This window comes from Vidua chalybeata, chromosome 13 (assembly GCF_026979565.1).
Source record: "Vidua chalybeata isolate OUT-0048 chromosome 13, bVidCha1 merged haplotype, whole genome shotgun sequence".
Classification (NCBI taxonomy): Eukaryota; Metazoa; Chordata; class Aves; order Passeriformes; family Viduidae; genus Vidua; species Vidua chalybeata.
In genome coordinates, this window is record NC_071542.1 from 20454654 (window position 1) to 20469910 (window position 15257).

General features: G+C 59.8%; 1 protein-coding gene across 2 annotated transcripts in view; it reads left to right on the top strand.

Annotated features, from left to right (window-relative positions):
* FRMD5 (FERM domain containing 5) overlaps positions 1-15257 on the top strand; it is a 65174-nt gene that overhangs the window by 46624 nt on the left and 3293 nt on the right. For both annotated transcript variants that reach the window (XM_053955172.1, XM_053955174.1), the window contains exons 2-13: positions 636-740; positions 1753-1795; positions 2281-2359; positions 4486-4583; positions 5104-5227; positions 5834-5921; positions 10159-10247; positions 10802-10865; positions 11418-11509; positions 12481-12555; positions 13208-13276; positions 13564-13670. In XM_053955172.1, the coding sequence (XP_053811147.1) occupies positions 636-740; positions 1753-1795; positions 2281-2359; positions 4486-4583; positions 5104-5227; positions 5834-5921; positions 10159-10247; positions 10802-10865; positions 11418-11509; positions 12481-12555; positions 13208-13276; positions 13564-13670 (1033 nt within the window). The remainder of the gene's footprint in view (positions 1-635; positions 741-1752; positions 1796-2280; positions 2360-4485; positions 4584-5103; positions 5228-5833; positions 5922-10158; positions 10248-10801; positions 10866-11417; positions 11510-12480; positions 12556-13207; positions 13277-13563; positions 13671-15257) is intronic.

Below are 15257 nucleotides of genomic sequence, written 5' to 3' on the forward strand. Positions count from 1 at the left end.
TGATCCGCGGAGATGCGCAGCGGCTGCTCGCACGCCGGGGCTGCCGGCGAGTGAATCACCGGGAGCTGCGGCGGGGGGAACCGGGGTGTGAGGCGTTCATCACTCCAACGATGCGAAGCAGCAGGGGTTTGCAGCCCCCAGTCGAAGGGGAGGAGGAGGAGGAGGAGAGTTTTGGGGGTGTGGTGGCCAAATCCCCGCACAGGAGCAGGCCGGGGGCAGAGGGGATGAGCGGCCACCGCCGGGGGCTGACCGCACAAAGCGACCTTTGTTTAGCAACGAGCTGGGTGTGGAGACGGGTGAGGAGAGCCCGATTCGAAGCAGATCCTGCAGGGGGACAATGCTTTTAATCAGGGCGATGATCTCTCCTGCACAGCCGGCTCAGGTGTGAAGCTTCCTCCCGGGGAGGTATCGGGACGTTCCCACCTGGGCCTGGGGGTTGTCATCCCTTCTTATGGGGCATAACCGACCCCGCTGCCCCTCAGGTGGGATGGGAGATGGCTCCGGAGCCGAAAATGTCACGCAGGGAGCGGTGTGGGGTTTGCGCTGTCCTTGGTGTCCCTTCACGAGCTCCAGAGCCCTCACACACATCCCCCGAGCTCGGCCCCTGTGCTGTCACTGGTCTCTTTGTCCTGCAGAGAGATGCCAAGGGCCAGTACCTGTTCGACCTTCTGTGCCACCACCTGAACCTGCTGGAGAAGGATTACTTCGGCATCCGCTTTGTGGACCCCGACAAGCAAAGGGTGAGAGAGAAGCCCCCTGCCCGGGCTGGGGGAGCGGGCTCAGGCCTGGCCTTGCAGCTGGAAACCAGGGTGAGACCCGGAACAAAATCAGGAGCAGGCAGTGAGGGGCTCCTCCCCAGCAGCTCTCCCCCACCCTGGGTGAGCTCTGGGTGACCCGGCAGGGCCGTTCCTTTGCCCAGGGGACAGGGATCTACTCACGGCCCCCTGAGCCCCCAGGGGACCGCCAGGGAGGGGTCTGGGATGCGCCCAGGGCCCGGGATGTGTGCGCTGGAGGGGCTCTCCCGGCGGGGCTGAGCCATCCCGGAGCCTGCAGAGCGAGAGATCGCGATGCTGTTGTGAAGAGAGGAGCCAGGTCCCCTGGCAGCGGGTCAGCAGGAGCAGCTACAGCACAGATTCACGTTTTGACGCCGAGACTGGGCCGTGTGACAGCGCCGTGCCGAGGATCCAGCGCTCGAGCGTTGCCTCGGGCAATGGAGAGTGAGAGCAGGAGCCAGGGCCAGGCAGGAGCCGGCCTGACCCAGCTCCCGGCTCGGGTCCGTGTCCTGCCGGCCCCGGGCAGTGGATGGGCACAGAGCCACGGATGGATGGGCTGGATCCCCACGCCAGGGCTGTGGGGGTGCCCCTGCCCTGGTGCAGAACGAGCCCTGGGGCCCCCTCAGTCCCTCCTTGTCCTTAGAGCCCTGAGGCTCGCAGGCACAGCTGCGGATGGCAGCCTTGTGCTGCGCTCCCCAGCGATCAGAACCAGCCACAGAGCAGCCAATTCCTGCTCCCAGGGCTCCTCTGCCTCCCTGTCCCAGGGAGCAGCCGATGTGAGCCAGGAGCTGGACACGGAGCTGCTCCCTCACCGCGGACAGGACCGGCCTGAGCCTGCTGCCCCCCCAGCTCCCTTCCAGGGCCACTCACCCACACTCCGATGGCTTTTGTCACCCAGAGCAGGACCCTCCTCCTCCTCATCCTCCCCACCTTATCCAGTCACGGCTGTCAGGCTTTAATTGCCTTCTTTTCCTTTCAGCATTGGCTGGAGTTTACCAAGTCGGTCGTGAAGCAGATGCGGGGTGAGTGTTGCAGGAGTCTGGGCAGACTCTGCTCCTTCCATCTCAGATGTATTCCCATTTTCCCTGGCCTGTCCCCTCGGGGGTCAGTTCCCAGCCCCTCTCCCAGGAGCAGCTCCCCCAGAAGCTGTTCTGGTGGGCTGAGAGCAGGATTATCCCCACCAGCCCCACGGCAGCCATGGGCAGCACAGGGCAGCAGCCCCCACGGGGAGCAGGACAGGAGTGATGGGGTGAGGAAGTGACATTTGGGAGCGGGGAGCGGGTTGGCTGCTGGGTAGACAGAGCCACTGGCGCTTCCCCAGGGCTTTGTCAGGGGCATCTGCTCTTGCCATGGCCACTGCAGCGAGGAGTGTCTGCCCCCTCCTCACCCAGGGCAGTCTGGGGGAACAAGGCAGGTGAGACCCCGAGCAGGGCCTGGCTCGAGGGGTGGTTCGGGGTGAAGGGGACAGCCCTGCTCTCTGCTGACACACTGTCCCTGCTCTCTGCAGCCCAGCCCCCCTTCACCATGTGCTTCCGTGTCAAGTTCTACCCCACGGACCCCGCGGCGCTGAAGGAGGAGATCACCAGGTGAGGACGGGCACTGCGTGGGGGCCTGGCCGGGGCAGGAGCACAGGGACAGCTCGTTCTGTAGTGAGCAAACAGCACCAGCCACTGGGATTTCCCAGGCAGCCCAGATGCTTTGGGATTGTTCCTGCTGGGGGGGAAAAACACAGGAGTCCCCACCCGTGCTGGGTCAGCACCTGGAGCAACCTTCCCTGGTGGGGAGCACAGGCTGAGGGTGGGAGGCCCTGGCACAGGAGCCCAGAGCAGCTGTGGCTGCCCCTGGATCCCTGGCAGTGCCAGGCTGGATACTGGGGCTTGGAGCAGCCTGGGACAGTGGGAGCTGTCCCTGCCCTGGCAGGGGTGGGCTGAGATGGTATTTGAGGTCCTTTCCTGCCTGAGCCACCCCTGGGCTCCGTGATTAAAGCCCCTGGCTTGGTCTTTGGGTGCAGTCAGTTCCAGCCCCACATCCCAGGGTGCTGTCAGGCAGTTCCAGCCCCACATCCCAGGGTGCTGTCAGGCAGTTCCAGCCCCACATCCCAGGGTGCTGTCAGGCAGTTCCAGCCCCACATCCCAGGGTGCTGTCAGGCAGTTCCAGCCCCACATCCCAGGGTGCTGTCAGGCAGTTCCAGCCCCACATCCCAGGGTGCTGTCAGGCAGTTCCAGCCCCACATCCCAGGGTGCAGGCAGTTCCAGCCCCACATCCCAGGGCAGAGCACTCCGAGCACGGCCCCAGCTCTGTGACTCAGCCGCTGCTGCTCAGACTCCTCCAGCTCAGCACCAGGCGCTGGAGCCCTGCCCCAGCACGTCCCCAGCTCGGGGTGTCCTCGCGGTGCTCGGCCTGTGGGAAGGCTTTGAGTGCCTCAGGCCCCCTGAGATGCCCTGCGAGCAGCCAGCCGTGTCCCTCTGACGTCAGCAGCGCTGGGAGAGGCGCTGCCAGAGCTGCCAGCACAGCCTCTCCTGAGTTTCTATCTTTAGGGGATCTTCTGCTGCTCTTCCTGCCAGGAGCAAGGACAGAGAGCCCCGCGGAGCCAGCGCAGCAGCTTTGGAAAGGAGCTGTGGCTGTGGAGCTGTGGGGCAGCTCTGCTGGGGCAGCTGGGCTGGAGCCTCCACCCGAGGGTTCTGAGCTGGCACCTTCTGTGGGGACATCTGAGAGCCCTCCGGGTCCCTCCCACGGGACCTGAGAGGCACCTGGGACAAGAGTCTGCAGTGCCAGGCCAGGGGGAATGGAGTGCCAGGGGCAGGCTGAGATGGGATGTGGGGAAGAAATTCTTCTCTGCCAGGGCGGTGAGGCCCTGCCTCTGGGGCAGCCTGGTCTAGTGTGTCCCTGCCCACGGCAGGGGGTGGAATACAGAGAAGAATTTCCTCCCAAAGCCTGATCTAACTCTGCCTTCTGTCACCCCCACAGGTCCAGGCTGAGGCCCCCATGCAGGTGAGCTGCCCCTGCTCGCTGCCCTTTGAGGTGTGCCTGCAGCTGCAGCTGGAACCCGGGCTTAAAATTCACTTTTCCCTGGACTGAGTCCACTCTAATACCAAGAATTCTCTTTAATGTGTTTTATCTGTGAAAATTAATGGCTTACCTCATCATAAACTCAGATTTGAGCAATGAGGCGTGACCGAGGACTGCAGAGTGCAAGTCTGGTTATTTAAATTCATTTCCGAGAACTCCATTCTGCTCCTTCACTCCATGACTTGTGTTTTACCAGCTAAAGGTTTTCCCAAACGCCACATGACGCAGCCCGAAATGTTACTTAGGTTTAAATTTACTGGAATGTGCAATTTTTCCCACATAGTTTGTCCTTTAACTGGGCACAGAGGCAGGGATGGGGCGCACAGGAGGCAGCTGGCCCTGGGTGATGCAGCGAGCACGGAGGAGGGACGTGGGTGCATACAGCGAGACCCAGAAGGACACAGAAAGATTGGGAAGGAGAAAATCACATTATGGGCAAGCTGAACACCCAGGGGAAATGCAGCAGGCGCTGGTGGGCTCTAGATCGTGAGACCCTGGCCAGGGTCAGCCCAGCGAGGGCCAGGTTGGGCTGCTGGGGGAGAGATGTCAGAGCGAGTGTCTGGTGGCAGGTATTCCGTGTCTGAACGGGCTGTTTGGGTAATTTAAATTGTGCCTGATAAAGAGACTCTCCTCCTGTGCCCAGGTACTTGGTCTTCCTGCAGATCAAGAGGGATCTGTACCACGGCCGGCTGCTGTGCAAGACGTCGGACGCCGCCTTGCTGGCTGCCTACATCCTGCAGGGTGAGGCTCTGGGACAGCAGGAATTCCCTTTTCCTGCCAGGGACCCCTGCCCTTCCCACACTGCCAGCAGGTCACTGCACCTGCCACGCCAACAGCACCCACCTGGGCTGGGCTGGGCTGGGCTGGGCTGGGCTGGGCTGGGCTGAAGGATGGTGAGGATGGTGCTGGGCTGGGCTGGGCTGGGCTGAAGGATGGTGAAGATGGTGCTGGGCTCTCACCTGCAAGGCCACACCTGCACAGGGGCCACGGTGTCCCCAGGAGCAGCCCTGGGCTCATCCAGCCCCTGCCCTCCTGCCCACTCTCCTGCCTGCCCCTGCAGCTTGAGGAATGAATAAATTTGGGATGGTGACTGCTGCACAAACAGCAAAATGAACGGGATGCAGCCAATGGCTGGCAAAGGATCCCTCCCAGGGGGAAGGCAGCGGGGTCGGAGCGGCGTTCCCGGGCTGGGGGCTGCCCTGGCTGGGGGCTGCAGCACACTGTGCTCCGCTCCTTCCCCACTGGATCTGTCTCCCACCAGCTGAGATTGGGGACTATGACCCGGGGAAGCACCCAGAAGGCTACAGCTCCAAGTTCCAGTTCTTCCCCAAGCACTCGGAGAAGCTGGAGAGGAAAATCGCGGAGATCCACAAGTCGGAGCTGAGGTAGGGGAGCTGCCCTGAGCACTTCTGTCCCCACTCAGGATTGTCACTCATGTGTCACATCCAGCTGGGACCTGCTCCCGCCTCAGCCAGCACAGCCCAGGGGACCTTCACGGGGACAGAGACCCTCATAAACCCCTGCTGCCCTCGCCCCTCTCCAGGGACACGAGGTGTCGGGACCATCAGCAATCCCCATTATCCCACAGCACTGCTGGTGCCTCTGGAGCTGTGTCCCGAAGGGTTCCCAGGGAGGGAAGTGGGTTTAACTTCCCAAAAACCCATCAAAGCTGTGTCCTTATGTGCCAGGGGCTGCTGCCCTCTGCCACCGAGCTCCCCTTTCCTTCCCCCCCGATTTAGGGAATTCATCCCTAAATTTGGCAGATGCCCTTTGACTCTGCCCAGTGCTGCCAGTTCAGCATGGCTCCTGTGGATGTGGCTGGCAGGAGAGGATGGGCCAGGCTTCAGTGCTGGGCTCCTGCTGATCCTGTGAAAATGTAATGGGAATGTGCCGTGGCCGATGCTTCATCGTTAGCAGAATCCCTGTAGCTGCCTTTCACCTTCCTGCCTGCCGTGGAATATTCTTTTTTCCCTGGTTTTTCCCTCCTGCAGTGGGCAGACACCAGCTACTTCAGAGCTGAATTTCCTCAGGAAAGCCCAGACTCTGGAGACCTACGGGGTTGACCCACACCCGTGCAAGGTAAAACAGTTCCTGAAGCCATTCCTAGGGCTGGTGCTGGCCTTGGGCTCCTCTCCGTGGCCACTGCTGGCCCGCTGAGGTGCCGGGGACTGTCCCAAGTGCGTTTGTCACCTGCCAGCAGCTCTGGGGCCGTGCTCAGGGCGCCGTGCCGGGGCCATCAGCCTTGCTCAGCCTCAGCCCCATCCCTGGCCAGGGTGAGAGCACGAGGGACTGGGGAGGGCGAGTGCTCTGAAACGCCCCAGGGCTCCCAGGGGAGCCCTAGGAAAGCGTTTGCAGACAGCTGTGACAGGGTGGTCCATCCCTCGTGCAGAAGCAGGACTTGGGAGGCAAGAACAAGGTCAGAGACGTGCCTGAGGAGCCAGCAGGCATTAATCTGGCTGGGACAGCCCATCCCTCTGCCCTGCCCGGCCCATAATCCAGTTTGCTGCTGGAAATGCTCTTTATTGACTGAGGATGTCGCTGCATGTGGCTCTCTGGTCCCTGGTAATCCCATCACATGCAGATGGATGTGGGATAGAGAGCAGACAGAAAATTCTGCTCTCAGGCAGTGCCTGTGCTGGGCTTTTCCCTGGATTGTGCCACATAAACACACAGTTGCAGTAAACTGGGGGGAGTTCCCCGTTTATGGGCAGTTTCTGAGTACCCAAGAGGTTGCTTTGCTCTGAATTCCCTCTGAAGCATTGATCTTGCCAGCAGCCACCCACTTGTGACCTTTGCTGCTAGAGTCAGGTCATTTTTTTTAATTAAAAAAAAAAAAGTAAAAGCCATCCTTTTACTTCAAGAACCTTTTGAATGTATTTGAGTTACACTGATTAATGTTCCCATAAGGACAAACATGCACACTTTTATGTCTATCAGCAGAATTCTGCCTAATTCATCAAGAGCTGCTGTTAATGTGCTTAAAAAGTCTGGAAACCAAAGTTAAATGAAGCTGATTCTTCTGTTCTCTCTTCCCCAGTGGACTGTGGAGAAGTTTGGATGAGGGGTTGTTCCCTCTCAGCAGCCATCCTCAGTTCAGTGTCCCTTGACTCAATCCTGTGTGAAGTTTTCATGGTGCTCTCATAGTACCCCAAAAAACAAAGACAGAGAAAGTTCTTCCTCTCTTCAGCAGGGCTCACCTGAGTCCTGGGCTGTCCTTGGGACTTGTTTTGTATGGAAATCCCTGTAGGAATGTGTGTGTTTGTGTGTGAGAGAATAGCTCTGTTCCTTGTGATGGACAGAACTTGTGGCCTGGCCAAAGAGAACCATGGAATGGTTTTGGTTGGAGAAGCCCTCAAAGGCCAGGAACCCCAGCACTGCCAAAGCCACCGCTACCCGTGTCCCCGAGTGCCACTTCCACACATCTCTTTTGAGCCCGTGCAGGGACCTGTGCCCCTCTAGCACCCTTCTAGCAAGCCTCTGCATCCCCAGCAGGACACACCCTTCTGCCGAGGCTGCTTCCTTCCCCGGAGCTTTTCCCAGCTTTGGGAAAGAGCCAAAGCCCTTTGGGCAGCCAGGGCTGAGCTGTGGCTGGTTGGGGCACAGGCACACAGGAGTGTCCCTCGTGTGCCAGGCAGGAATGTCCCTCGTGTGCCAGGAGTGTCCCTCGTGTGCCAGGCAGGAATGTCCCTCGTGTGCCAGGAGTGTCCCTCGTGTGCCAGGCAGGAATGTCCCTCGTGTGCCAGGAGTGTCCCTCGTGTGCCAGGCAGGAATGTCCCTCGTGTGCCAGGCAGGAATGTCCCTCGTGTGCCAGGAGTGTCCCTCGTGTGCCAGCCAGGAGTGTCCCTCGTGTGCCAGCCAGGAGTGTCCCTCGTGTGCCAGGCAGGAGTGTCCCTCGTGTGCCAGGAGTGTCCCTCATGTGCCAGCCAGGAGTGTCCCTCGTGTGCCAGGAGTGTCCCTCGTGTGCCAGGCAGGAATGTCCCTCGTGTGCCAGGAGTGTCCCTCGTGTGCCAGCCAGGAGTGTCCCTCGTGTGCCAGCCAGGAGTGTCCCTCGTGTGCCAGTGAGGAATGTCCCTCGTGTGCCAGGAGTGTCCCTCGTGTGCCAGGCAGGAATGTCCCTCGTGTGCCAGGAGTGTCCCTCGTGTGCCAGGCAGGAATGTCCCTCGTGTGCCAGGAGTGTCCCTCGTGTGCCAGGCAGGAATGTCCCTCGTGTGCCAGGCAGGAATGTCCCTCGTGTGCCAGGAGTGTCCCTCGTGTGCCAGCCAGGAGTGTCCCTCGTGTGCCAGGCAGGAGTGTCCCTCGTGTGCCAGGAGTGTCCCTCGTGTGCCAGCCAGGAGTGTCCCTCATGTGCCAGCCAGGAGTGTCCCTCGTGTGCCAGGAGTGTCCCTCATGTGCCAGCCAGGAGTGTCCCTCGTGTGCCAGGAGTGTCCCTCGTGTGCCAGGCAGGAATGTCCCTCGTGTGCCAGCCAGGAGTGTCCCTCATGTGCCAGCCAGGAGTGTCCCTCGTGTGCCAGGAGTGTCCCTCGTGTGCCAGGCAGGAATGTCCCTCGTGTGCCAGGAGTGTCCCTCGTGTGCCAGGAGTGTCCCTCGTGTGCGGGGCAGGAATGTCCCTCGTGTGCCAGGAGTGTCCCTCGTGTGCCAGCCAGGAATGTCCCTCGTGTGCCAGGAGTGTCCCTCGTGTGCCAGCCAGGAGTGTCCCTCGTGTGCCAGCCAGGAGTGTCCCTCGTGTGCCAGGCAGGAATGTCCCTCGTGTGCCAGGAGTGTCCCTCGTGTGCCAGGAGTGTCCCTCGTGTGCCAGGAGTGTCCCTCGTGTGCCAGCCAGGAGTGTCCCTCGTGTGCCAGGCAGGAGTGTCCCTCGTGTGCCAGGAGTGTCCCTCGTGTGCCAGCCAGGAGTGTCCCTCATGTGCCAGCCAGGAATGTCCCTCGTGTGCCAGGAGTGTCCCTCGTGTGCCAGCCAGGAGTGTCCCTCGTGTGCCAGGCAGGAATGTCCCTCGTGTGCCAGGCAGGAATGTCCCTCGTGTGCCAGGAGTGTCCCTCGTGTGCCAGGCAGGAATGTCCCTCGTGTGCCAGGAGTGTCCCTCGTGTGCCAGGCAGGAATGTCCCTCGTGTGCCAGGCAGGAATGTCCCTCGTGTGCCAGGAGTGTCCCTCGTGTGCCAGCCAGGAGTGTCCCTCGTGTGCCAGCCAGGAGTGTCCCTCGTGTGCCAGGCAGGAGTGTCCCTCGTGTGCCAGGAGTGTCCCTCGTGTGCCAGCCAGGAGTGTCCCTCGTGTGCCAGGAGTGTCCCTCGTGTGCCAGCCGGGGATGAGTTTGGGCTGTCCCCCTGCCTTGGGCTGAGGGTCAGCACCCTCTGCCTTCCTTTGGCCGCTCAGCCTGCACAGCTGAGATGGACTTTGGTTCTGAGCATCCCTCAAAAACCCTCTGGGGATCTGCTGGCCAAAACCGCCCGGGGTGGATAGTAAAATATACCAAATTAATTATATATACCAATTTATATATATATAAATTGTATATACCAAATAAATAGTGTACATCTATATCATAACTAGATATACTTACACGGAGTAATATAGTTACTATATATATAAACACACATTAATTGCAACAATTATAACATGGCATTATCTTAATAGCAGGAATTCCATAAATGTCAATATGACATTTAATATAGAAAATAACAGATAACTGTGACTCAAGATATTCTGTGATAATATAATAAGTAACCATATTAAACTATATATAATAGTAATTATATATACCAAATAAATAGCATATATCTATATACTAATTAGATATACTTACATGGAGTAATATAGCTACTATATATATACATAAATATATATATAAAAATACACATTAATCGCAACAATTATAATGGTATTATATTAATAGCAGGAATTTTATAAATGTCAATATGACGTTTAATGTAGATGATAACAGATAACTGTGACTCAGGATATTCTGTGATAATATAATAAGTAACCGTATTAAACTATATATAATAGTAATTATATATACCAAATAAATAGCATATATCTATATACTAATTAGATATACTTACATGGAGTAATATAGTTACTCTATATATATATATACATATAAATACAGATTAATTGCAACAATGACAGCATGGCATTCTATCAACAGCAGGAATTCTGTGGATGCCAAATGACATTTAATGTAGATGACAGCAGATCACTGGGACGTGCTGCTGGCCCGCGGGGGGGGCGGTGCAGTGCCCAGCTCTGGGGCTGAGGGGACAAGGGACGTGCCAGCTGTGCTGGTGGCCAGCAGCTGCTCGAGCCCTCGCTGTCGCCCCGCAGGACGTGTCCGGCAACGCGGCGTTCCTGGCCTTCACCCCCTTCGGCTTCGTCGTCCTGCAGGGGAACAAGAGAGTTCACTTCATCAAGTGGTGAGTTCACTTCCAGGGTGAGCTCACCTCCAGGGTGAGCTCGCTGCACTTCCAGAGGTGATTTCCCCCCACGGGCTCCCCTGGCTCCCTGGGTGGCCAAAGGGTGGCCGAGGGGTGGCCAAAGGGTGGCCGAGGGGCGGCCGGCTGTGCGGGCACCGGGCAGTGCTCGGCGCACCCAGAGCTCTGCTGCCCCATTGTTCTCTGCATTTGTCCCCATTTTAAACTCCATCGTCCCCATGTCAGCCACATCCCAAAGCCCCCCCAGCCCCCGAGAGCCTTCTCAGCTGTCCCTGGGTCACCGCAGGGTGCCCGGTTTTGGCCGGTGTGTCCCTGGCAGCTGGCAGTGCCAGTGTCCATGGGACGAGCCCCCGCTGACCCTCAGCCCCACCCCGGGCTGTCCCCCACTCCAGCTACGTTTGGTTTGTGAGCCAGGGCCGCTCTCAGCACCCCGTGGCACCCCCTGGGATGGAAAACGGGCTCTGGAAGCTGCTGGAGCTGGGTGGGCTCCGGGCTGGGTGGGCACGGCTCCCACCTGCCTGTCCTTGTCCCTCCAGGAACGAGGTGACCAAGATGAAATTCGAAGGGAAGACTTTCTATCTGTACGTAAGTCAGAAGGAGGTGAGTGCTCCCCCTTCCCGTGGCACACCCTGGGCACAGCGTGCTCCTCCCTGCAGCGGGCGCTCCGGGACTGTGGCAGCAGCATCGCCCTGGCCCTGCAGGGCAGGGACACGGGGGCAGCAGCTGCAGCCCAGTGCCAGTGCTGGGGGCACCTCCCTGCTCCTGCTGGTGCCCAGAGGTGGGCTTTGGACCCCAGAGCCCCCCCAGCCCCAGGCCAGGCCACAGCCTATTCCCAAGGTGCTTCTTCGTTGCCGTCATCCCTCAAAGTCAGCCAGAACTCCTCTGGCTGGTGTTGGCTCCCACAGGAGCCATCAGCAGGGATTTTTAAAAACCCCTGTGTTTCTGGCTGTTCCCAATGGCTGGGAGTTGTGGGCACATCTGCCCATCTCTCATGCCATGAGCTGCACCAGGCTGATCCCTGCATCCCAAATGGCTCCAGAGCAGGATCTGTCCATGCCAGTGCCACTCTCCAGCTCTGTCCACTCCCTTCTTTGTCTGTGGGATGAGCACCACTCCCTGTTCTCCCTCTGACTCCCTGTCTTTCTCCTTTAGGAGAAGAAAATTGTTCTCACCTATTTTGCCCCGACACCAGAAGCCTGCAAACACCTCTGGAAGTGTGGGATCGAGAACCAGGCTTTCTACAAGTACGTGCTGCTTTGTGGGGCGTCCCCACGGGTTGGTGCCCACCTGTGGGCTCCATCCAGGCACTGGGGTCGGTCACTGGCCGTGTGGCACCTCGTCCCAGTGGCCCTGGCAGAGCCACCAGCCACCAAAAGCACCTGTGCCCTGGATGGGGTCTCTGCCCTGCAGGGTCCCTCCTTTCCCAGCCCCTCTGTGCTCATCCCACCTCAGCAAACTCCCATCAGGAGATTATAACTAATTATTTGGGATGAAGCCTGGAATGCCAAGCAGCACCATCCTGTTCACGCCATCTTTAACCCAGGCCACTTTGTGCTTCGTAATGAGTTTCATTTTAATCAGCAAGCTGCGAGACAGAGCATTCGATGCATTCCCACCGGGAGTTCTGCAATCAGCAGCTGCAATCAGCAGGTTTCACTCCTCATTACAAGAACATGAAACGAAATTGCAATATTGCCTTACAAATCTCTCTGTGATTAATCGTTGCAGTGAATCACCGCTGGGTCGTGCACCCGGCGGGTGGACCACGGGCTGGCCTGAGGTGCTGCTGGGCACTCCCGGGGTGAGGGATCAGCTCCCGTGGGATGGCGAGGAGATGGGATGGTTCCTCTGGGCAGCTTCACCCACCCTGGCCAGTGCCCACCTGCCCAGGAGGGGCCGGCTCTGTCACCCTGCAGTTCCCAGGCTGTGGGGAGCTTCCAGCCCCCTGGAGAGCGCCGGTCCCTGCACGTGGGTGTCACTGCTGGCCCTGGGGGCCCGGCAGGAGCTGTGGCCCGAGCCCCCTGCAGAGCCCTCGGCAGCAGGGCCGGCAGGGATGGGCTGTGCTGGCTGCAGGCGCCGTGTCCTCCCGGCCAGGGGCTCCCACCCCTGCCAGCAGCGGGGTCACAGCCCCAGGGCTCTGCTCCTGTCCCCTGGCCTCGCTGCCTGTGCTCCCAGGGCTTGGCAGGACTCTCACAGCGCTCCCGGGCCGTTGCAGGTTGGAGAAGTCGAGCCAGGTGCGGACGGTGTCCAGCAGCAACCTGTTCTTCAAGGGCAGCCGCTTCCGCTACAGGTAAGTCGTGGCACAGGAGAGCTGCTGGGGGTGTGCTGTGTGCTCCCCGGGGAGCAGCTTGGGGCTGCAGCGGCCCGGGGACACCTCAGGGTCTTCCAGAGACCCCCCCATTGCAGCACTGACCCCACCAGCCTCACAGGAGAGGTTTTGGAGGGACAGGAGCAGAGGATGGGAGATCTGGGGGTTGAGAACAACGAGGTGTGAAACAAAATCACCACAATCCCTAAACTCCTGTGCTGAGCTGCTGGAGCGAGAGCCTGGAGAAGGACGTGGTGTGTGCAGGATGAGACACCCCAGCGTGTCCCCAGCACTGGGGTGCACAGTGCTGGCACCCTCCTCGCTGGCATGGGAGGCCCTGGACGCCCGTGTTGTGTCCATCTCAGCTGAGGGGAGGTGATTGGTGTGGGAGGTGATGGGATCTCACTGGGAGGTGATGGGATCTCACTGGGAGGTGATGGGATCTCACTGGGAGGTGATGTTGGTGGCCGAGGTGTCAGCCCAGCCTTCTCCACCGCCCCCATTCCCCTGGAGAAAACATTTCTGCTTTCCCTGGAGCTGTGTGGGGAGGGGCCCAGGCTGTGCACGGGGTGCCCACCTGGCTGCCAGGGCTGTGCCCTTGTCCTCACCCCTGCTGGTCTTGACCCACCCGCAGCGGCCGCGTCGCCAAGGAGGTGATGGAGTCCAGTGCCAAGATCAAGAGGGAGCCCCCCGAGATTCACCGGTGAGAGCCTGGCAGCAGCTCCCAGGGGCAGGAGCCCGGGGTGGGAGCGTGGCCGGGGCACTGCCGTGTGCCCAGGGCACTGCTGTGTGCCCAGGGTGGGAACGTTCCCAGGGCACTGCTGTGTGCCCAGGGTGGGAACATGCCCGGGGTGGGAGCGTGGCCAGGGCACTGCCGTGTGCCCGGGGTGGGAATGCGGCTGGGGCACTGCCGTGTGCCCAGGGCACTGCCGTGTGCCCGCAGCGCTGGCTCTGTCCTGGCCCTGATCCTGTCCCCTCTGCTGTCCCCAGGGCCGGGCTGGTGCCCAGCCGGAGCTGCCCCTCCATCACGCACGGCCCCCGGCTGAGCAGCGTGCCCCGCACCCGGCGGAGAGCCGTCCACATCTCCATCATGGAAGGTAGGACACGGGGCAGCCCTGCCCGACACGCCGGGGCACGGGAGCGCACACACCTGGGCACCTGCACACACAGGGACACACGGACAGGGACACACGGACAGACACAGGTGTGCACACAGACACAGGGACACAGACACAGGTACACACAGGGACACACGGACAGGGGCACACAGACAGACACAGGTGTGCACACAGACACAGGGACACACGGACAGACACAGGTGTGCACACAGACACAGGGACACAGACACAGGTACACACAGGGACACACGGACAGGGACACACGGACAGACACAGGTGTGCACACAGACACAGGGACACAGACACAGGTACACACAAGGACACACGGACAGGGACACACGGACAGACACAGGTGTGCACACAGACACAGGGACATATGGACACAGGGACACACAGACAGACACAGGTGTGCACACACACAGGTACACAGACACAGGTACACACAGGGACACACGGACAGGGACACACGGACAGACACAGGTGTGCACACAGACACAGGGACACACGGACAGGGACACACGGACAGACACAGGTGTGCACACAGACACAGGGACACATGGACAGGGGCACACAAGGGCACACAGACACAGGTGTGCACATTGACACAGGGACACACGGACAGACACAGGTGTGCACATTGACACAGGGACACAGGGACAAGGACACACGGACAGACACAGGTGGGCACACACACAGGTACACAGACACAGGTACACACAGGGGCACACGGACATGGGCACGCAGACACAGGTGTGCACAGAAACAAAGGTGTACACACACAGACACAGGTACACACACAGGCGTGCACAGAGACACAGGGACACAGACAGACACGGGGACACAGATGCACGTACACACAATGTGCACAAAGACACACACACAGACACACACATGCATGTGCACGCACATACCTGTGTGCACACACACACACACACATGCATGTGCACACACAGACACACACAAATGCCTGTGCACACACATAGCTGTGTGCACGCACAGACACACACATGCATGTGCACGCACAGACACACACATGCCTGTGCACGCACACAGACACACACATGCCTGTGCACACACACAGACACACACATGCATGTGCACGCACACACGTGCACAATGTCCAGCCGAGGCCGCAGCCCCTTGTGCTCAGGACAGCTGGTGTTTCAGCAGGCTGGAGCGGGGAGGCTGCTCCCCCCAAGCCTGGGGCTGTGTCAGAGTAGGATGCACTGGGAGGAAGGTGTGGCAAAAGGCAAAGCACTGGGAGCAGCACTGGGAGCAGCACTGGGAGCAGCACTGGGAGCAGCACTGGGAGCAGAGGTGCCCCACAGGGCTGGGGGCGTGCTGGGGGCTGTGGCTGTGCTGCTGGTGGTGGCTGTGTCACCTGCTGGTGACAGCAGTGTCCGACTCCCAGTGACATGGCTGTTCCCTGCCCCTGGATGGGGCCAGCCCTGCCCCAGCACAGCCACCCCGATCCTGGTGCTGGTCCCGGAACGCAGGCAGGGACAGGGACTGTCTGCTCCATGGGCGGGATTTAATTCCAACAAGGGATCCCAGGGTTGGTGGCTG